This window comes from Myotis daubentonii, chromosome 6 (assembly GCF_963259705.1).
Source record: "Myotis daubentonii chromosome 6, mMyoDau2.1, whole genome shotgun sequence".
Lineage (NCBI taxonomy): Eukaryota > Metazoa > Chordata > Mammalia > Chiroptera > Vespertilionidae > Myotis > Myotis daubentonii.
This window is the reverse complement of record NC_081845.1, coordinates 49,814,335-49,837,813: the sequence shown is the minus strand read 5'-3', so window position 1 is coordinate 49,837,813 and position 23,479 is coordinate 49,814,335. Positions and strand designations below refer to the sequence as shown.

General features: G+C 36.5%; 1 protein-coding gene across 8 annotated transcripts in view; it reads right to left on the bottom strand.

Moving 5' to 3' along the window:
* EPHA7 (EPH receptor A7) overlaps positions 1–18,757 on the bottom strand; it is a 172,842-nt gene extending 154,085 nt beyond the window's left edge. For 3 of the 8 annotated variants that reach the window (XM_059700909.1, XM_059700910.1, XM_059700912.1), the window contains exons 1-3: positions 18,376–18,754; positions 13,954–14,018; positions 9,411–10,080 (exon numbers count right to left, since the gene is read on the bottom strand). In XM_059700909.1, the coding sequence (XP_059556892.1) occupies positions 9,411–10,080; positions 13,954–14,018; positions 18,376–18,472 (832 nt within the window). In that variant the 5' untranslated portion in view covers positions 18,473–18,754. Of the gene's footprint in view, positions 1–9,410; positions 10,081–13,953; positions 14,019–17,467; positions 17,984–18,375 lie in introns of those variants that run through there. The other 5 variants (XM_059700911.1, XM_059700914.1, XM_059700915.1 and 2 more) reach the window with 4 other exon arrangements.
* Between the last annotated feature and the right edge of the window lie 4,722 nt (positions 18,758–23,479).

The following is a 23,479-nucleotide window of genomic DNA, read 5'->3' as shown; positions in this document are numbered from 1 at the left end:
TATAATAATCCAATAATATACGAGTTTTCGGCCTCTTTGTAATTTTCAGTTGAATTTTCCACATAGAAAAACAAACATCTTAACTATTCAACACTTACAAATTAAATGATTAGTGCACAGCAATTTAGAAATCTAAAAATGGGTCAAGCACAAAAATATACTTAATTATTTTTTTGTACATATTGTAAATTTGTGTTTTTTTTCCTCTAGTAGGGGTAGAGATTGGCAGTGTGAGCATGTGTGCATATGTGTGCATGTGTGTATATGTATGTATATATGTGCATATGTATCGTGTGTATATTATCTTGAAATAGAAAAAAATGGAAATAATAAGTTCTGATTTTACTTTGTAGTCTGTCGTGAATGGCTTGTTAGAACTATAAATAAGACCCCAAACACCCTCTAAATTTAACTTTTGTAATCTTTAATTTACCCTCAAACTTTGAGAATTTACCATTCTAATTTTCTTGGAAGAGATTATAACCTCGAGGAGTTCAAGAATGTCCACAGAACAGTTGTGTTACATTAAATGTATGCGTTTGAGAGGGTGTATCAATTAAGATTATTTAATCCATCTACTGGCTTAAATTAATGTCATTAATGTGAGCAGGTAAGTTAATGCCACTAGCTGTCACTGTCTACATGGCAACTAGTTCAGATAATGATAGGAAAGCACTACTAAACATAAAACATACAACACACTTGAAAATATAGAGTAGCATAGTGAACTTACTGATATTAAATTACTTTGTTTCAGAATAAACTTTCATTATATGTAATGATGCTTTAGATACATTTTACCCTTCTATACCTAATGTCCACTTACTCTACTCTTCTAAAAATGGTGCTCTTCTTTAAAAGTAGAGTTGGTAATATTAGCACAATAGATTGTTGACCAACTTTAAAAGATAATAAATATAAAATATATAGATGATAATTATATCTGATCAATATTACAATATATTGATCAAAGTATCACAGTGCTCCTCTCCCCAGATCCAGGTTTTCTATAAAAGGCTATAACTCAGCCTTTAGTGTTAATGGCATTGGTGCAGGTCTTACACCACCATAGGTGAGGGGCTAACCTTAGATGTTAACTGGGTGACATATGAAACAAAATATAGAAACCGGTATGTGTCCTTTCAAAGCCTCCTGACTTTTATTACAAAGGAAGCAAGAGACAAAATAATCGTCAACATTAAATAATATAAATGAATGAGACAATTGGAAAGATTCAAAATCCACAGTAGAATAGTCCCCTCTCATCGAGGGGAATACCTTCCAAGATCTCCAGTGGATGCTTGCAATGTGGACAGTACCGAACCCTGTACACATACACTATGTTTTTCCTGTATATACACACCTATGATAAAACTTAATTTACAAATTAGACACGGTAAGAGATTAACTCATAACAAAATAAGACAATTATAATAAAACCATGTAATAAAAATTATGTGACTGTGGCATCTCTCTATCAAGACATCAAATTGTACTGTGCTCACCTTTTCACTTAAAGGAAACACTTTATAGCTTCTCTTTGGCATATCAGAATTGCCAGCATCACTACTTTGGCACTGTAGGGCCATTATGAAGCAAAATCAGGGTTACCTGAACACAAGCTCAGTAAATCTGACAACTGAGATTACTACAAGTGACCAACAAGTGGATAGCATATAACACAGCATGGATATTCTGGAAAAAGGAATGATTCGCATCCCAAACGGGATGGAGAGAGATAGTGTGAGTTTTTTTTTCATGCTATTCGTAACAGCGTGTGAGGGAAAACTTATAAATTGTTTATTTCTGAAAATTTTCATTCAATATTTTTGGACTGTGGTTGACTATGGGTAATTGAAACCAAGAAAAGCTAAATTGCAGATAAGGGAAGACTGCTGTACATAACATGTGACCATTACAATTTTTTCAAATTGCTATGCCCCAGAATGTATTTTCCCTGGTTTTCTATGTCAATCTTTGACCTCTGACTAAGCAAAGTCAGCAAAATAATAAACCTCCCATACTTCTTAAAGCCACAGAATTTGTGAGAGACAATGCGCATTTAACTCAACTGAGGTATGTATTTTTCAGGGTTCCTATGAAATTGTGTTAGTTGGGAATAATACCATAACCTATACATACAACTTCTCAAATTCTATAACTTTTAGCAAAGCTAATATCACAGGAAGAAAATAGAAAACAATGTTGCTATCTCACTAAATTCGAAGGTGAATGGTTTTTGTTACCAGATTTTTAAAAAAATGCACATTATATATGCACACAACATACTTTCCAAGTATTAATACTACATGAATATCCTAATGGAGACATGCCTCCATAAAACTAAATTGGTGAGATATATTGCAGAAGATCGGATAACTTAAATGTGAGAAAAAATGAAAAAAGGATTTTCCAAATGTTTCTTTTCTGACTCATGCAACAGATATTTATGCAGATAGAGAAAAATATATAGCAGGGTTAAATTCCTCCCTTAAAGATAATATTATTGTTTGTACAAAATAACCACATTATACCCAACATCACGATAAATTAAATATTTTATACAATATAATTATAGTGACCATTACCTTAGAGGAAATGGCTAGAAGTTGGTTACAAAAATCAAATTCAATGCAAAATGTTAGGGCAATGTATTATGACATCGCCTTCCAGAAATTAATGCCAATTTAAACTTCCACTAGAAATGTAAAAGAGTGACCATATACTTGCCAAAGTTAGGATAATTAGAAAAGTTCTAAAGTTATAAACTGAGCTTATAAATCATAGAAAGTTAAATTGGACATCATAATTTCATCTTCCTTATTTCATTATTTTTTTTTTCATTTTCATCAGATATTCCTTCTTCCTGTCCTTTATTTATTGACTAGTTAAATGCACTGTGGTACATACAAAGATAAGTAAAAAGCAATCTAATTTTAAATGAAATGTACAAGGTTGTAGTAGAAAACTATGATGATTATAAATTTAAGAATCACAGTTATCTTCCTCCATTTTTTCTTTAAAGGATAGGAGAAAATGATAATAGCAGTTGCTCCTGGGGAAAAGGCCGTGGGACTGGAGCATAGGGGGGGCACCTGTCCTAGACCTATGCACATCACCTACTCAAAAATGCCTTAAAACAAGTATGCTGCACTTCTGAAAGTGAATAAGCTAAAAAATAGTAAAAAATAGTAGTTTTAACTCAAATAGAATAACGATATTTGGAAATGATACTAAATTTAAGTAATTTCCAATGTATAGAGTGTAATGTTAGCTATGAATTGATTTCTCAGGTTTTGTTTCTTTCTATTATTATTTTGCTTGTTTTGAAATTCAAGAAAGAAAGCAAAACCATATAATCCTATAATAAAAGTCACTTTCCCATATAAGATAATCATAAATATACTTCAAGAACTTCTTATTTTATTTTTATATATTTTTTAAATTTACCTTTATTGTTGAAAGTATTACAGATGTCCCTCTTAAGAACTTCTTATTTTATGATAGTTGGAACTCTGTCTTTCTCAAGACATAGATATTAACTAGTAAAGAAGGTAAATGGCTTTCATTTCATTAGAGGAGGAAGACGAGGTTGTAAAGGCAGATACAGAAAGACAGCGACAAACAAGACAATGAATAAATAGAAATATTATTTTCATAGAAATAAATTCCTCATATGCGGAGCAGACTCCTGCCTATATTTCCTAGTGATTAGCATATCATCTTGCTATAGTCTATGCAGATATAAAATATAATAAAGAGTTCTCATACTCGCAAAGTTTAAGACTAATCATAGAGACTAGCCATATACAACTAGAAATGAAATAGTCATGTAAATTTAAAATAAAAAATAATTACTCTGACAATGGGTAGTGTATCATTAGTGTATCATGCTTAAGTCTTTAAGAATATTGGTAAACATTTATTGGAAGACTTATGTGGTGCAAGGAACTACGAGGGTGAGAAGGTATAACACTATAAGTTTGTATTGTTAAGAAGCTTAGAAGCAGTAAAAGGAAATCACAAATAGTAACTAAAATCAAATAGTGTATGATGATTCCCACAGGGAAAGGTCAAAGTATTTGTAAGTATTCACAAGGAGAGATTATCTAACAGGCTATCAGTGGCATTTAATTGGAATTAAAAGTAAAGGCAAAATGTCCACAGCCTGAGATCAACTAGGTAGAAAAAAGCAAGGCATGGTAATAAAAGGAAAATGGCATGGACAGTAACTGCCGTCAGAATTTGGAAGACTGAGGTCAGTGAAGAAGTTGGGGAAATGTGGAATAGGTAATTCATTGATTATTTGATACGTCCCAGATACTGTTTTTAGGGATTTTTTTTTAACATGCATGATTTCATTCAATACTGACAATAACCCTATGAGGCACATAAAATTTTTCTTAGCCCTATTTTATACTTAAGGAAATTAAGGCTTAGAGCAATTGTCCTAGTTTATACACCTGGTGTTATATCACCAGAATTTTAAAACTCTGTGACTCCAGCATCAGAACTATTAATCCTGTAGTGTATCTTACATTTCCATATATATTTGTTTATAAATACTATATATTATAAAGACTCATTTGTTAACATGAAAAGTGATGATACAAATTACATACTACTTTTCTGTGAAAAAGCAGTTTTCAAAAATCTAATCAAGCAGAAATCTTATTAGTAATGCTATAACATTGAATAAATATTTTAATTTATGGAATAGTATGTTACATGTCCATAAATCATATATTATTAAAATAATGACAGACCTGTTAATTTATTAATAGAAAGAATTAAGAAACAATTGTGAGGGAAATTTCTTATAAGTAAAAAATGTATGATTATTTCAATTCCCCTTCACATGAAATCATTTAAAAAATTCTGTTTTAATTGAGAAAATTAAAATTAAGCAATATAAGTAACAGAAGCAGATGACACAGATGTGTTCTGACATATGTGCATGTAAATTGCATTACATCTTCAGATTTTTTACAGTTAGAATGGCCTTGTATTTTATCGTCCAAATGAGAACACTTTTGAAAGCAAAAAGAAGCGGTTTTAATAAGTAAAAAAAATTATCTTAGACAAATTAGTCATACGGTCACCCTGCTTAAAATAAAGTTTCATTCGTTCTTCGTTAACTAAAATCCATTAGTTGAAGTACAGGATACATTTTAGAAAGCAGTGTGGTGCAGTGGGGGGAAAAGACTTGAATTGGGAAACAGGATCCCCGGTTCTCATTCAGTATTGTTCCTTATTCATATCCCTGAGTTTCAGTTTCTAAATATGTCAAAAGAAAAAAAAACTTTCTACCTGCCAGTGATGTGCTATGGATTAAATGAGAAAATGAACATGATTGTTCAGTGTCAAATGCAATTACCTATACAAATCCACGGTATACTCCCCAGCTACACACTTTGACAAATAATATTCAAATTTTAAATAAAACCAAGTTGTACAAAAGTTCCAAAAATTTCAAAATATATTTCAAATGTATTTTTATTCATCTTCTGAAAATATTTACATATGTAAAATACAATCTGCTCTCAATTTTTTAAATGACTACACTTTTTATCTAAGAAAATAGAGTGGCTAGTTTCATAAAAGTGACAACTTCTATGGTAATTTCTTTAATGGATTTCTTGACAATTAAAGCATTTTAACTACCTGAAATTTTATATTTTTAAATGACTGCAAAAAGGTGTCTTCATAAAAGCATTATATTAATTAGTCAGACAGAAGTTCTCCATATATTAGACATGAGAAATATTTGGTTTTTAAATTGGAGGGTTTTTTTCCCCCAAAATGTTGACAGAAAACAAAAAACAAAAAACAAAAAACAAAAACCTCTTACATCCACTGATCAAAACTGATCAGTTTTTATAGTTTTCATATTTCAAATTATACTCTAAAAATATCCCAATGACCTGCCACTCTAGAAAGTGTCCAGATAAACTTGCCCCTACATGGCTAACCACCCTCATTTGGCTAGGGACTCACTAGTATCCTCTCCCAAACACTTCAGTTCTCCTCAATATGGAACTAGAATTTGTTTTCAAACTCTGAACAGGATCACTGAAAGGGAAGAGGAGAAATCCTGTAAAGACAGGCCTGGATTGAATCCAGGGGCAAGTACTCTCACAGTGATGCCAAGGAATTATGCCAAGGAGGGAAGTGATTTTACAAATAGTGCCATAGCTAAGTATAAGGCATGTAATTCTTTTGTCAATACCTCCAAGGTTAAAAGGAAAGTCATTTGATGAACAATTTACTTGACTCACAAAAATGCAGACATACTCTTTCACAGTTGAATGATAAGGAGGCATCTTTACTCCTTTAATCACATTTTCTTTAATGAACTTCTATTAATACCTAATTTCACCTATCCTAATGCATAATTAATGTAGATGATAGTAAAGTAATTTTATTTTATTTTTAAGTACCTTAGTGTATTTTGCAGGTGACAATAATTTTGGTATTCAAATGAGTTTCCAATTCTTGAAACCAATATAAAAGACTGCATAATTTTAATACTACCACATTTAATGAGATGATTTTGCTCACTTGGAAGAAGTTGGAGACTTTTCTTCACGATAAATATATCTCTTTACCGCAATTAAAGACTGGTTTTCTTAGAATTATAGCACTCAAAAAGTTCCTGCTTATTTTTTTTAACAACTTAAATGTAAAAATCATATGAATTAAATTACACAACATGTAACAAAAATACTGTAATTTTTAAAACCTTTAAACATTAAAAGAGCAGGACCTTTCATGTTATTTCCTAGTCTTTTCTTAGACAAAATTTATTGTGCACTTTTGCGTGTATTCCTGCTTTGTTTCTTATGTTTCCCATTTTTTATTGTGCTAGAGTTTTACATTCCATTTTCACATGAAAATCTTCATACTACTAAACCACTGCTTTTATAGCTAAAATGGAATAGCATGTTCTTAAAATTTTCTGATAGTAGTTACTGTTGAGTTCACCATCATTTTCAAATAACTGTTGTTAGCCTCTAGTCAATAAGAACATTGCCTTTCATTAAATTGATTAATTAACTAAGAATACTTCTATACTTACCCAGTGCAATAGCATCCTGCCTATTAGTAATGGTAAGTCTTCAGTTTTTTTATTTCCACATACATGGAACCTGCAGGATTTTCTACTCTGCAAAAAATACTGCCAGTGACAGAAGGGGAAGAGGACAACGGGTAGACACGTTTGCTTCCTTCGGGGGGGGGAGGGGGGCAGTGTGTGTGTTGGGGGGGAAGGCTGCTATCTGGCCTGAGACCTGAACCTGTAATATTTCAATTTATTTTGCAGAGTACACCTCACAGTGTCAGCGATGAAGAAGATGATAATTGAGTGCTGGGTCATAAGTATTTTATATGCTAGTGACCAGCCACATGAAGTATCTAATTTGTCAACCAGGACAGGAAAATATACTTGGCTCAGTTACTCCATCAAAATAATACATCCAGTGGAAACATAATGTGAGCCACATATATAATTTTTAAATTTCTAGGAGCCACATTAAAAGAGTAAAAAGAGCCCTAGCTGGTTCGGCTCAATAGAAAGCCTGTGGACCGAAGGGTCCTGGGCTCGATTCTGGTCAAGGACATGCACCTCCATTGCAGGTTCCTGACCCTGCCAGGGTACATGCAGTAGGCAACCAATTGATGTGTTTCTCTCACATCAATGTTTCTCTCTGTCTTTCCTACTCTCTTCTACTCTCTCTAAAAATAAATGGAAAAATATCCTCAGGTGGAAAAATAAAAGAGTAAAAAAAACAGTTGAAATTATTTTTAATATTACCATATTTCATTTGATTTATCTAAAAAATTATTAATGATGTATGTTACATTCTCTTTTTTCATACTAAGCCTTTGAGATCCAGAGTGTCATTTACACTTCTAGCACATATCAATTATGAATAGCCACTTTTCAGAACCTAAATAACTACTGCCTACCAAACTGGATAACAGAGATCTATACATTTATTTTAGTATTTCTTTAAATAGTCTATTAGAAAGATAATTTATGGGGAAGTAATGTGATTTATATGGCAAATTACTATTAGCAAGACATTCCAGTTCAGCAATGAAACAGAATAATATTTGCTAGGATTTTCCTTGTTTTGTGATGGAAACTAGAGCAAAATTGTAGTTAAAAGCCCAGGCTCTCGAATCAGAATGCTCTGAGTTTGAATCTAAACTAAGACAAACATTACCAAAGTCACTGTAAGCAAGCCATTCATCCTTGATAGCCCTGATTTTTCATTCTGTACAATAGAGGTAATAATGATATCTACCTCATTCAATGAGCTAATATATGTAAAGCAGATGGAAGAGTATCTGCACATACTATAACCCCCAAATTTAGTTATGATAATTACTGTTAGTTATACCACCCTCTAAATTACCTAATTTTTGCAAATACTAAAATTATGCTGCTGGCTAGGACTAAAAGAATAGATAAAAGTTATTTTTGGAATATATTACAAGTTATAAGTTAAAAGATATATAAGTAATATTATATTATAAAAGGAAAATTGCCAGAACATTCACAAACAGAAAAATAGCTATCAATTTTGAAGGTCTATGTGACAGTTTCCAATTTAAAAAAAATTGGTCAATTATTATGAGCACATATACTATGTGATTGAAAATCCAGTTTTAAAAAGCATAAAATTCACTAATTCATAGGCTATTATTGTTTAAAACCCAATAGGAAAGCTCCAGCTGATGTATTATGATAACTAAAACTTTACTTTGGCCCACTTCCACAAAAATGGGGTCTACTATAACACAACTTATCAGGAATACACTCATTTTATTTATTATTTAGTCCAGAAAAGAAATATGGCTTTGGCAGAAGTAACTCCAGAGATTTATCAATGTGATAAATTGTGATGATTTTGTATCAAAATATTAGTATTTATAAAAATATTTCTAGAAGTTTGCAAATGTATTTGTACTTGCCCTGTCAGTAGAACTCTTGTTAGCAGCCCCCTTTGCCTACTTTTTTTTCTGCTACTCACAAGTCCAGAACATAGGGGTTTCAAAACAGAAGGCATCACATATCATTAAATCCTGATTAATGTCACTTCCCTCTCCTCTCTCAAATCTCATAGCTCAACGTGTAACTGTCCATTTCTTCTATGTCAAGCATACAGCAAATTAAATTTTAGGAACAAATACTGTTATCGCCAATATGTATTACATACCCTTAGCGCAGATACGACAGTGGGGAGTCATTGATAAATTCAATAGTGACTTTTCCTAAGATTTACTGAATCAGGCTGCTGGTGTAGCAAAGCCTCACATGTTCAAATAATTATTATAACTTAAACACTTTGTCACTGAACTGGAAAAAAAGGCAAAGTAGAATTTGAATAGTACATCTTACTTACGTTCACAAGTGTCCCCCTTCTGCTGGTAGCCTGCTTTGCAGATACATTTTCCAATGGGCACTAACCATTCTCCTTCTGCACTGCAGTGCATCCTGGGGGAGTTTTCCGCCTCTTCCTCTGCACTGCTGACACATGTCCCTCGGACCTCGACTAAAGAGGAAAATTCTGAACCAGTCACTGTATCTGGAAAGATAGCTAAGTTCTCAATAATGGACCAGCACTTCTTGTAGTACACTTTGACAGAAACCAAAGCTATGCAAGCCCCTACATCCTGAAAGGCAAGATAGAATCCCTTTTTGGACAAAGGTCCAATCTCTCTCACCTCAGTGTTAAGCTTCATTTTCCTTTCACCAAGGTCACCTTGGGTGAAACTTTCATCTGCAGCAATGGTGTCTATTTTTACATAGAGGTTTTCTCTTATATTCCTGCCAGTGTCGTAGTCTGTTTCATAATAGTACAAATTAAAGGTTTCCTTGCAAGTTCCCAATACTCCAGGAAGACTGTTACAATCCCTCAGGGTGAATTTCAATTCTACAAAAATCCTTTGTGCATTGCCTTTCGAAATCCAGTTAGTCCGCAGCCAGTTGTTTTGGTTGGGCTCCATGACCTGGCACACCTGGTATGTTCGGATTGGCGTGTAGTTCTCATCCAGACCACTAATTTCTTCCCACTGTGAAATTAATAAAGGTCATCAGTCATCCAGCAAAAAGAGATAATAATAATAACTTTTTAAAATATATTTTATTGGTTGTTTACAGAGAGGAAGGGAGAGGGATAGAGGGTTAGAAACATCGATGAGAGAGAAACATCAATTCAACTGCCTCCTGCACACTCCCTACCTGGGGATGTGCCCGCAACGAAGGTACATGCCCTTGACCGGGATCGAACCTGGGATCCTGCAGTCCCCAGGCCGACACTCTATCCACTGAGCCAAACCGGTTAGGGCAATAATAACATTTTGATTTAGAGAGTGCATGAGGAATCTTTGAGCACAAAAGTGTATCTTTGAAAGAAGTAGATTCCTACACTGACCAACAGCCTGAGAATAAAACATTCTCACTTCAGCTTCATCCTTGTGGTAGAACAGGTTGCTTGCCTTGTGTACATACAATAAGTATTTCATTTTGTTTAATATCTCTTTGCTAGTGTATTATATTAGTTTCTATATACATGTTTGCTTACATCTGTAGTCTCTATTGAGATTATATTTCTGGACTAAAGTACACAACACAATTATTATATCACAGTTTAATGCATATACATATAGATACATGGCAGAATTTTTTGTAACGCAGTTGACATTTTAAGTGTGAATGTTATATTTAAACTTAGAAAGTACCTAAAAACATAGGGAAGAAAATGCCAAGAATACTCTGAATGGAAAAGCATTCCGATGTCGATATGCTGATATTCATAATGCGGACTCTTACACAATCTTTTCAAAGTGAGACATAAGAGAGTAACATTTTACAGAGCTATTTATTTATTGCAGTGTTATGAATAATATTGTACACAAATCCACATGACTATAAAAAAGTATTTGTATAAAAGTATGATTCATCTTTGTAAATAAATTGCTTTCAATAGAAAATCAAATGGACATGGCAAAACAGTATCCTGAATATTTCAGTAATAAGCTTTTTGACTGAAAAAATATCAAATGTTTCAAAATGCTCGTTCATATGCTGATACAATGCATGCTATAGCAAAATCATGTTATATGCATTCATACAAAAAAGAAAAATAAGTTTAGTAGAATTGGAAACAATTTAAAGATTATTAAACCATAGATAATATCATCTATATCACTATTAACAATTAAAGTAATTTCCCCCCAAATAGCCTAAAATGCCTAAAATAACACTTATATCCTTTCATATCATCATTACAAAATTATCCACTTCATATATATGCTGTCTCATTAGTGAAATTCTCATCTACTTTTATTCATTTCACCAATGTGAAATGGCAAATATAAAAATATATTTGTATAGATTTGTATTAAAGTTCAAAGTCACATATCATGCAATATTTAAACCTTAGTTTCAAGAAAAAGCAGGGGGAAAATAAACTAATAAGCATGTGCTAATGAGTTTTATATGTAAAACTTGATCTAGAATCATTTATTTAAATGCTTTATAAAGTGTTAATATCTACTTTTAGAAGTGTTTCTTAGAAAACTAACAAAACTCACAAATTAGAAATTTACTGTAATTCAGCAATTTCTTGGTGATGTTATATAACGGCTACAATTTTATTATACAAATCACCCAAGGTCCTCGACTACAGCAAAGAACCCATCTCAACACAACTCCAGTTTGTGAGTAGTTAGTGGTGGGCATATTTTCCCTTTGTTTCCATTAGTTGCTTATAATATGAATGACAGCCAAATATACCCAAGTTCCTTCATTGAGGCAGGTAGGTTTTTGTCTCTAAATTAGACTGAAATTAGTAAAAGAAATAAAACTGGTAATGGTATCTACTACAATACCAGAAGCTCCAAAGATAAATGTGCTGTTTTTAATAATTTCCCAGTTTGCAGAAACCAAGGCTAATTATTATAAAGGAAAAAATCTTGCAAGTTGCTCTTTCTAACTTTAAGAAAAATTACATTATTTTGTTCTATCAATGAAACCATCGGTTTTACTAACCTATGAATCCCAGTTCATTTTCATTTTATTTAAAAATTTGTTCCTGAGGGGAAAATTTCAAGACAACTATGTATAGATAAAAAATAGTGACGTGATGTAAATGAATTTAACGCAACTCTTGTCTTTTTTTTTTTTTTTTATCTCACTTTCTGATAAACTGCAGTGATTTCTACAAATGACACCTTGGGAAAGAAGTCTTAATTCAGATAATGTGCTTTTATGGTTTGCTTATAAAAATGTTTTCTAGAAGCTTGTGTCTTAATAACATTTATTTCCAGTTAGATATTTAATCACATGTAAGTTAACCCATTTCATATACAAAGAAAAAAACACTATCAATCTTCATTTTCTAATATTATCTGTTTAATCCCTCAGATATGTAGGGCTAACTGTTACTCAGATATTTTGAACTGACAGAATGCCCATTGAGTCCAAGATAACAGACAGTCATAATTTATCATTTCACGGATTACATGGATGAAATACTACAATCATATATCAGTTTACTTCTCCTTAGAGATAAAAAACCACCCACTATCTCTATTTGTTTTAATTGATGGATGGCAGAAAATAGGCTACATCTGTCATTGGCAAGAAAGGTGTTCATTTTTTTTATTGTGAATGTCTTCCTATAACATATATTATTTTACTCATGGAAAACTTCCACTTGCAAGAAAAGTACTGCACCTCAAACTTTACATACTTTTTTACTTAATATGTAAAATATTTGACACTTTTCATAACTTATTTTCCCTAAAATAGAAAACTACAATATATTATGCAATCTCTCAAATATTAACCGAATGAAAAATCTGAATATTTTAAATATATTTTCATCATTCACATTTTGCATTCTGAAACTGACTTCCACTTCATGACATTGATCTTATGATGTTTCTTATACTCAAAAATACCTTTCGGACTTTTGTTCTTCTCTTTGCAAAATTTTGTTATACTTTTTATATCCTCACTTCATGCTCTTTGATTCCATGTCAAAGATTAACTCAGGTAACAATAGGGTATACTTTCCTTTCTTGAAGTCCTCTTCTTTAATAAGGGACGAAGTAGTGATCTCTCTCTCTCACAATTAAAAAAACTGAAGACAAAGACATTGACCTAAATTTAAGAAAGAATAGATTTTTCCTGATATATAAACCATAATGGTCAAAAATTGGGGGTGAGAGGTTACACATGTTTTCCTAGATTTTTGTTTGACTGCTTTCACTCTTACTTACTGTAACAGATTTCACTGTAGTAAGTGCATGCTCTGCCATCACTTCTGATTAATAACAACAGATAGCATATGATATAAACTTGGAGAATCCAAATAATATCTCATAGCAAACTGTATGCTAAAATATTGAGCATATTACATTTTTGGCTACCTTTTAAGGTACCTTTTGAATGATGCTAAAACTGTTTTAAAAGAGGAAAAACAGATTGCATACTGTTTTAAAGAACTATACATAACCTACCAGGGCTATTATACTAAAGAAGTATAAAACAACTAGAGTGGTTTAAATGAGTTTGTGAAAGGATTGTTCCCTGTAATTAGTTAGCATTTATAGCCTGAAACCTGAGGTAGGATACCACTCACAATAAGAACTCAAAAGATTATAGAAGTCCAATGCGCTATCCATTGTGCTACAGAGCCAAGCAAGAACTCAAAAGATTATAGAATGTTTTTAAATCCATGTCCCCAAGCACTAAGTATACCTTCTTCTTTACTTAAAAAATTAAATGTCTCATGACAAACAGAACAAAATATTGAATACGATATTTGGAATTGAAACTGTTAAATTTAAAGAATGGAATAATTCACTATGGAGAGGAAAGTTTTTGAGTCTTACTTAAAAAATGAAGGGTGATATTTCATGAGGAGAAGCACTTACCCCATTTGGTGGAGAGGAAATCCATTCCAACTCTGTTTGTTGTGCTTTAGAATCCAGCAGTAGTACTGAAAAAGAAAGTTTTATTTCCAAACGTTACATGAAAAACTTCAACACATTTGTAAGTTATTAAAGTGAACCTAATTTTATATAATTATCACTTTATGACTTAAGATATATAAACAGTTTTTATATAAATGAATGGTCAAATGAATACCTACCTACCTGATACAGGTATATTACTCCATTGTGGGAGAAAATATATTAAAATACCATCTTATATTTGGTATTTTTGATTAAAATATTAAAATAAACTTAAAAACTCAAAAGTAAAAAAAGCAGAGTAAAAATTGCTATGTGATGTATTGTTTTTCTAGAAATTGTATATTATAGTTTGTAAACTCTTGAGCCTTCCAAATTCTGTGAAACATGATAACCTGAATGTAATAAAGTGTAATTCTACATTACTCTTAAGATAGTCATTAATTTATAGTATTTTGCCATCAGTATTTCCTAGCACTTTTTGAGAATTGCAGTTTATTAAAACTCTTCACATGCAGTGTCTTTCACATACATATACAAGATGAATATGACTAAAACCTGTATTAAGAAATGTTATCCTGAGAAACATAAACTATTATTTGCAAGGTATGGTTCTGAGTTAGTTAAACATCTGTTTTCAATAGTTCCATTTTACTTTAATTTCCAAAGGTTTCAAAGCATTAGCTAATTCTCAAAATGGTATATTTGAACTCTGACTTGACTATTTTTCTGATTTTCTTTTTAAAAGTTGTATTCTACTTTTATGCTATCAAAAAATCATAATGAAATTAAATTAAATTTAAATATAAATGTAACAATTGCTCCTGATATTATTAATACAACATATTCAAATGGCATAAGTCATACTTCCAATTTTATACATTTTATTGCATTTTAAGACAATTACTCTCCTAAAGCATTCACTGTTTGTTCAAACTGGTTTGTTACCTGAGTTTTTCTCTTTAAAATTATTTTTTACTCTAGAGCATTTTAACAAAGATATCAATTTGTCCACAAATAACAGTGAATGTAACCATGAATGTGCAAATATGGTTAACATCCAACTTCAACAAAATGTTAAAATTTGGACTTTAATAAAATATGGTTGGTTATAAGAACTTTTAAATAATCACTAGAGGAAAAAATGTATTTTAAAGGAAATGAAAATGTGTCATGCTTGGAAAAGAGAACACATTGATGATGTGTTCAATTCCTCCTTGCCAGTCAAGGTTATTCTCTGTCACTGAAAAAAGTAGATATAAATGGATACAGAGACACTTCTTTCCAAAAAGGTTTTGCACTTAAGACTGTCCGGGAGACCATGACAGCACAAACTTTGGTCACAAACACTTGACTCTCTTCCAGATGAGGAGGGGGGAAAACACACTTTAAAAATACAAGTTGTACTTTGCACTTTGAGCATTAAAAAATCGTTGGATTAGTGAATTTATATGAAGTAAATTTTATTTTGTTTTTGTCCTCGACAATGGAGACAAAGCTGAAGGAAACAACGCAGGTGCCACGCACTCTTGAGATAATTTATTTTATTTTTATTATTTTTTTGGTCTTTTGTACTGACAAGAGCCAATTGGATTTTAAACCCAGGTGACCTCCTTGGGTCATTTCTGAGAGCAAAATAGGCACTGTGGTCTGTTTACTGTCATTGCGTTCCCCCTCAACACAGACTGGGGTGGGTCGGGGTGGCGATGGCAAACAAGCTGAAAGTCAACAAAAACAAACAGAAAGTGGCCCTTGCGCGTGGGATCAGAAGCAGCTCTAAAGTGACCAGCGGGTCTCGCTCGCTGCCATCCGCTCTCTGGATCCACCCGCAAGCGCGCGCTCCAGCTTCCCGTCTCCGAGCACCGGCGCATCCTCCACGCCCGCGGAGGGCAGCCCGGCGCCGATCGGGACCTGGGGCGCTCCGACTAGGCTCGGGGACTCCGCGCCCTCCCGCATCGGGCGGCGGGGAGCGGGCGAGGGGCGCGGGGCGGGCGCGCCCTGGCGGAGGCTGCCTAAGGCCGGGCGGGCAGCGGCGGGCGGCGGGGCCAGGGCGGGGCCGCCGGCGGGGCGGGGCGGGGGCTGCCAGACGGGCGCGCCCGCGCGCAGAGCATCCATTACTCCGCTGCCAGACCTGGGCACTCCAGGGAGCCGGTGGCGCCCTGGCTCCTGCCCGAGACGGAGACGGGAGGAGGAGAGAGGCTTCGGGAAGCGTCTCCTCTGAGGATGCAGCGGCGGCGGCAGCTTTTACCAAGAGGAAACACAGCAGCTGCACTTCACCTCCAACCTTCAGACTCTTTAGATCCGCGCTCGCAATAGCGGGAACCGATCGCCCCGAGAGAAAGTGTTCGGGGAAAGTGGAGGAAGGGGGCGGGGGGGGGAGATCCCTCATCTTCTTCCAACCCCCCCCCCCCCCACCCTGGAGGCCGAGCATTGCCTTTCCAGCGCCCGCCAGCGAGTGCCCCGGCCGGGCCTTTGGGCTGGCAGGGCGGTCGCAGCTCCGGATCGCCGCTGCGCGCTGGGAGCGTTGCCACCGAGAAGCCGGGCTCATCTGCCACCCCGCCCACCTTTTAAATATTTTACTTCTGCGTTTAAACAATTCAGCCTCCTAGAATCAGAATCCTTCCCACGTACCCTGCACCCAGAAGAGAAAGGCGAGCGAGCGAGCGAGCTGGCTGCGGGAACCTCTCCCCCTAGTGATGCAGTTATTTATAGCGCAACTCAGGCCGGGGTCTGCCCGGGCTCGCGCGCCCGGCTCAGCCGCCGCCGAGCAAACTTTTCCGCTGCTCCTGCTATTCCTATTCCGGAGGATCGGGACACGGATTGGAGGCTCCTAGTCGCTAATATCATGGGAGTAGAAATGTGGGTGTCGGTGTGCCTGGGTGTGTCTTTCTAGTAGATGTCAGTTCAGCTGCAAACGCGTAACGGACACTTCGGAGTCCAAGGTTTTCTCAAAATTGCTCTGAATGGGTTCAGAGTCAACACAGGTTGCAGATGTGGAAACTGGGGTCAGAAGGTCAGGCTGGACCAAGAAGGAGGGCAAGTCGTTGGTTTGAATGAGCGAAGAGGGGTGCACTAAGAGAATTGGGGGGACCGCCAGCACTAAATCGCTAAGTTTTTAAGGATAGATAAAGCGAGAACCGACATGTAGGTAGCCCCACCATTTCCACCACGACCTAAATCTGGTATCAGATTCCTCCATTCTCCACACTTCAGAAACAAGTAATTATTAGTATTCTGCTTTTAAATATCGTGAAATCAACCTTAGACTTACAGCCTAGAAGACGGGGGGGGGGGGGGCGGGCGGGCGGAGAGGGGGGGTGCTAAATAGTGGCAATGCTTGGAGCAAGGCAAAATTTCCATTGATAGGATTTATTTTCCCCAGCTCCAACTACAGGCACCGAAAGGTATTTTACCTTGTCAGTGGTTCAAAGGAAAAGAAAATAATAATAATAATAATAATAATAACAACACATACAAGCGTATCTGGTGCCCAAATGAAACCTGCTCTCTCCATCCACAGCTAGCCCTCGGGGTCCAGGTCTTTCGCTCGGTTTGACCACTCGGACTCAACTGCCGGACTTGGGGCAGATGTTGGGGGACTTTCGGTCGCCTAGTCGGCAGCATATTACCAGGCGCACAGCCCCAGCTTGGCCCCTGCCTCCCGGCCCGGCCGAGACATCTGGGCTCTGGCTGCCCCGGGCCGCCTGGGTCTGCGCGTGGCGCGCGCTGGATGGAGACATCCGCGGCCGCGGGGAGCGCGCCCCGGGTCGGCTGCACCTCCTCGGCGTTATTGTTCCCCGCAGGCGGCCGAGCGCCAACCGCAGGCCCGCGTCTCCTCCTCCGACGCAGTGAGCACTTCATTAGTAACCCGAGCCCTCGGAGCTCACACAAGTCACGGTCCCTCTAGGAAGGCTCCGGACTGGAGCTGCTCGCTGGCGGGCTGCCCGGGACACTGAAGGCTGCACTCTCCAGTCTCCCACCAACTCCGGCCGCAGCCTAACCCACCGGAGGCAAACCCAGAGAGGAGGAAGGGGAGAGGGCTCGGGAAAGAGATCTGACCCGCTCCGGGTCTTCGAGAAAGAGCACGCCGACCGGCCCCCAAGCCCCATCCCGCCGCCCTCTGCTGCTGCTCACGCCCTCCAGACTGGCCGCGAAAAATCCCGCTCGGGTCGGGCCGACAGCCCGGGACGCGGGGCAGCAGGAGGCTGGGAGCAGCGCCCCCGGCCACCCGGGGCAGCCGGAGCGGTGAGGGGGCGGGGAGCTAGCGGGGGAGGGTCGCCAGGCGCCGGAGGCGCGGCCGGCAGCCTCCCGGACTAGCCGGCTCGCCCAGGTAGACAGCTAAATAAATAAGTCAGAACAAACTTTGCTTTTCCATCACCTTACCTTCCTTTACAGCTTGCGCCTCCCCGGTGTGTGCAAAACGGAGCAGCCAGATGTAGCATAAAATAATCCACGAAGGGTTCCGAGTTTGAAAATCCATGGTGCAGGAGCAGGTTTTATTTTAGGTTTCAGTTGAGTCGCAGCTTTTTAAATGCTGTTTGCTCCGAGTGGGTTCTTATTTTTATTGCTCTTCTTGCATCGATTCCCCTTCTCGATCTCCAGGCGGCGGCTCCACGTTGAGCTTTTAAAAAAAATTTCCCCCTCCTGATCGTTCGCACCGTATTCACTGCCTGCAAGTCTCCGACTGCAGACCCGCCGCTTGCTCCACACTCCCATAATATCAATTAGGGGGGCGGGGGCGGGGCTCCGAGCCCAGAGCCTCAGCCACTCGGGCTGAGTGGCAGGCGCAGCCGGCCTGCCAGGCTGCGATTCCCAGGGCTGAGGGGCGGGTCCCCGCGAAACGGCCGCCCCGGCCACGGGGGCGGGGTTCGGGGAGCGGACCAATCGGCGGCGAGCGGAGTCAGATTGCGGGTCCAGGATTCCCTCCAGGTTCTGGGCTCCCTGCGGGTGCTGGAGGCTCTGGCGGGAGGACGTGGATGGCAGCCGAGGTGCGTGCTGCCTTGGCCACTCAGCCTTTAGCAACCGCAGCTTTCACGGAGCCGAAGCCTTCCAAGAATAACGCTTCCAACCTACAGACCCCTGTAGAGCGCGACTCCTCTGCCCCTTGTAGGAACCAGAGGCAATGCAAGCGATGTGTCCGCTACAAGGCACGCAGCCGGGACAGTCAAATGAGCTGTGCCTTTAAGTAAAGTGCCTTTTACTTTTTTTGTTGTTACAACCTCCGCGGGTCGGATAACTTTGTTCTTTTCCTTTCTTGAAAGGTTTCTACTTCTCTTTTGGTTACGCCAACGGCCGTCAGCTCTAGGCACCACCCAGCACAGTCTCCGGAAGAATAAAAGTAACCCCATGTATTATGTTCAAACAGTGTTTCCAAGAGTTTGCAACAAACTCTGGCAAAAGACACAGAGGAAAGGGGAGTGTAGCAAGGAAGTCTTTTGTTTTATGTGTCCCTCTCACCCGCCCAATCTTTTCACAATAGTTGGTTGGGTGAAGTAAGACATTAAGAGAGAACCTTCAGATGGTTCCGTATCATTTTTATTTTTAGATGTTTATAATTTTCTGAGGTTTTCTTTGGATTTCCCCATTTTGACGGTTTCCCATTTCGCTGCAAAACTTACATTGAATTTTAAAGAACACTAGAATGCTACTACGCATTAAATTCGTAAAGTAAAACGTCTTTTGCAAATAGCAACTACTTTCCTATAATTATTCAATAATTATCTCTCAAAGGGAAACAGAATAAGAAGTGTAACCAACATCTCCAGTTGAATTTATCCAACCAAAATGTCGCGGACGGCTGTGTAGGGAGAAATCGGTTTAACCTTAGGCAGTTTTGGACTCTTTGTAATTCAAGAGGTGAGTAATATAATGAGGAAGAACTTTAAAACATTAATTGTCAAATCATCCATTTCAAAGGTCACTAACGTAACCTGATCACACGTTTAAGATGAGCTTCATTTTCTTCTTGTCCTGTATCTCTTTCTTTTAAAAGAAAATCTGACATTCGTGATTTATCTTTATTTGTGATAGGCAAAAAGTTTGATCTCACCTAAGACTCTAAACTTTTCCTGTCTTTCTATCTGGAAATATAAAGTAAATCCAGTTATTTCTGGTATTTTTAACAGAGTTTTCAGAGACGACAGATCCCCAGATTTTTAATTTTTTTTTTATGGTAAGTTGTCTCCTATAGCTTTTACTTGCCTAATGCAATTACGAAAAGAAAGAAATGAAATTTCCTTCAGCTCTAACTTCTCTTTTGTGCTGTAGGGTTTTTTTTTTCCCCTTAAATGTTACTTTTTCCTAGCCATTATGCCTATTAAATATTTTAGGAATGATATATAAAAGCATCCCAGGTGTCTTTTAAAGGAAATATAAACTGCTTAATAGATTAACTTTGAAAAGAGACCAAAAAAAATGTAGAGTACACTTGTTACAGAGAAGATCAAGTGGTATTTATATAAACAGATGCCTTAAGAGTAAAAATTGTAAGGTAAAATATTAGAATTAAAAACATAAAGCCCCACACATAGGCTATAAAACTATTAATCTCAAAACCACAAACTCACAAATATTAAACCACTTGTAATAGTTAAAATAATTCTCCAGGATTTCAACACTTTCCCCAGGGCCTCATCCCCACTTCTTAGAATGACACCAAGGTAGCCTTTAAAGTTTAAAATAGTCCTTTCATCTATTGAATGACTAATACTCAGTGATGTGAATACAAATACCTTTCCATTAAACCAGGAAACCAAAGAAGTAACATCCTTCTCTCTGATGAGTGTAGGTGGTATAGGGAGCTGCCTTATTGTATCCCTTCTCTGTGTCAGACATGGGGGCTTGCTTTTATTCTTAGACACAAGAGGCTTCACATTAAATGCACATGTGCCAGGCCGCTGACAGTTTTCTCTGCAGAGCTGCACAGTGATACTCATTTTAAGTTTACCAACCCTCTCTTCTTGTCCTCCACCTCTTCCTCCTCCTTCTCTTCCTCCTCCTCCTCCTCCTCCTCCTCCTCCTCCTCCTCCTCCTCCTCCTCCTCCTCTTTCTTCTTTTTCTTCTTTGGTATCTAGGCACATTGATAAAGATGTCATGGCATTTAAACAAAAGTGAATGAATTAGTCAAGAAGAGAATATTGATTAAAAATATATGAATATATATTTTAGTATATAAGTTGGTATTAGACTGTACTTGACTGGTAGCAAAACAAATAAACCTATTTGTACATGAAGCCATTGAGATTAAAAAAAATAATCAGTTTATAAAACTTTCATATTTTAAAATAACATTGAATAGTTACTTTATATAACATTTAAAATGGTTTATTTTAGCTTCATATTTATGACTTTTGCAAGTTGTCTCTAAAGCAAATTGTAAGGTGTACTGAAAATGTGTGTGTGTATCTAAAATAAAAGTTAGACAAGAAGTCATTTTTCCAGAGCAACACCAAATGGTGTATATAGCCAACAGATGTGAGCCAAAGCAGAGATTTTGAAAACTATTTCTTAATTTTTATATATTCATTGTACAATGCAATTGATAGAGAGTAACCTACACATATTTAGCTAATTTTAAATAAATGGAAACAGGAGATTGAAACCTTAATATTTCCATTTAGATCTCCTCCTTTGAAACATCTATCATAAATTTATAGTAGAAAGATTAAAAATGCTTACTTTCAGATTCAAAGATAATTACCCAATTTTATGTACCATGTTATTTTTATCTAATACTAATAATCACACATACCTGCACATATATGAAAATAAATGTATAAATTCAAGACATATCAAATGAGAGTACAGAAGTTATTTTCTGTCAATTTGCTTCAATATTAACATTTATCACACTATTTTTCCCTAGGACACATTCTGTAATTTTAAGAGAGAAATACTTAGTAGTAAATTATAAAGACTTCAGAAAATAAGTTCCATGAATTTTCAAATAAAAGCCTTTGTGTGTGTGTGTGTGTGTGTGTGTGTGTGTGTGTGTGTGTGTGTGGAAAAGGAGCATTTACAGATTTACAGTAGGGAACAGCCTGAGACTTTACTATGTTACAAATCTAAGGTGCCAAACTAGTTAACAACAGCAACAATGAAATCAAAGGGCTGTTTCTGAACCTACTGCTTTTGCATTTACTTTTAAATGCATTCACAGCTGGTAAATATGAAAATAGAAGTTCATTACAGAAAAGGGGGAAATTAGAAAAGGTACTGTGCAGAAGAAACTGATTACAAACAGAAAAGAAATGCACGTCTCCGTTAACAGAAAAATGGGTTCTCTATTTGTGATTTCAGTCAAAATGTAAACAACCTTTTTACTGTGCAGAAAAATCACTTACATATTTACATTGGTATGGTTTATGTAGCGTATGTAAAATATTTATTTGCAGTCCATTGTAAAAAGTTTATATAAACTAAGCTCATCTTTAAAAAGTAATAACTTAATTTATTCTTCTAAGCTTAGATGTAGCTAGATAAAGAAAGGCAGAGGTCAGAAATTAAATTATAAGTCAAGACTATGTTTTGTGCCTTTGTAGAAGTTCATTAACTTTTGTGAGGTCAGATGAACTGTAATGTTTCAAAGACTACAATTATAATTCTTTAACTACAATTAACATAAAACAGCTTAACAAATAAAAATACAATTTTTATCAAAATTACAGGAGTCTAGTTGAATATTGCTAATTTGTCAATCTGAAATTTTCTAATTATTTAAAATATTCAAAAATAATAAGTAAAATAAAGTTTATTTTCTGACTAATATTAAAAGAACTACTAACATCGCAGAAAATGTTGCACATTCTATTCAAAAATCCCTTAGCACACCTTCAATACTCTTCAGATTTTTTTTACATTTGATTTTGTGTGGGAGGTGCTACCTTTCCATTACTCACATTTTTTTGGTAAGTCACCAGAACCCATAGGAAGAACTAGTTTAAATTATGCAAATTACTTGTATATGCTTTCATGGTTTCTCATTGCTCTCAAAAAGATGTTTTACTCTTCAAACCTAGTGGATGTTTACATTGTCAAGGAGATCTGTGATAATTCAATGACCACCAGGGGGCACCACAATCTCTGGGTGTCCTGACCAATCAAGTCCATAGTGAATAAGAATGAGGTAATTATGAAATTATATACATATATAATTATAGACATATATACATATATAATTATATACATATATAATTATATATTTATTTCTATACAATTGTATATATAATTAATATAAGTGATACTTTCATCCTTCCTGTACCTATGTCAGACTACTGAAGACCTTCATAAAAATTTATTATGTTCTATAACCTATTTCAGTCTACATAGGCCACAGTAACTGAAGGGACCCCAAAGGCACCTTAGAAGGTGAATTATATTGCAGAAAAATGCTCTTCAATTTTAAAAAATTAAATATCTGAGGAACTCAGATAGTTCACAGATTCTCTCTTCCTTGCTTTCCACCCACTTAACTCCCTAAGTCTTTTAC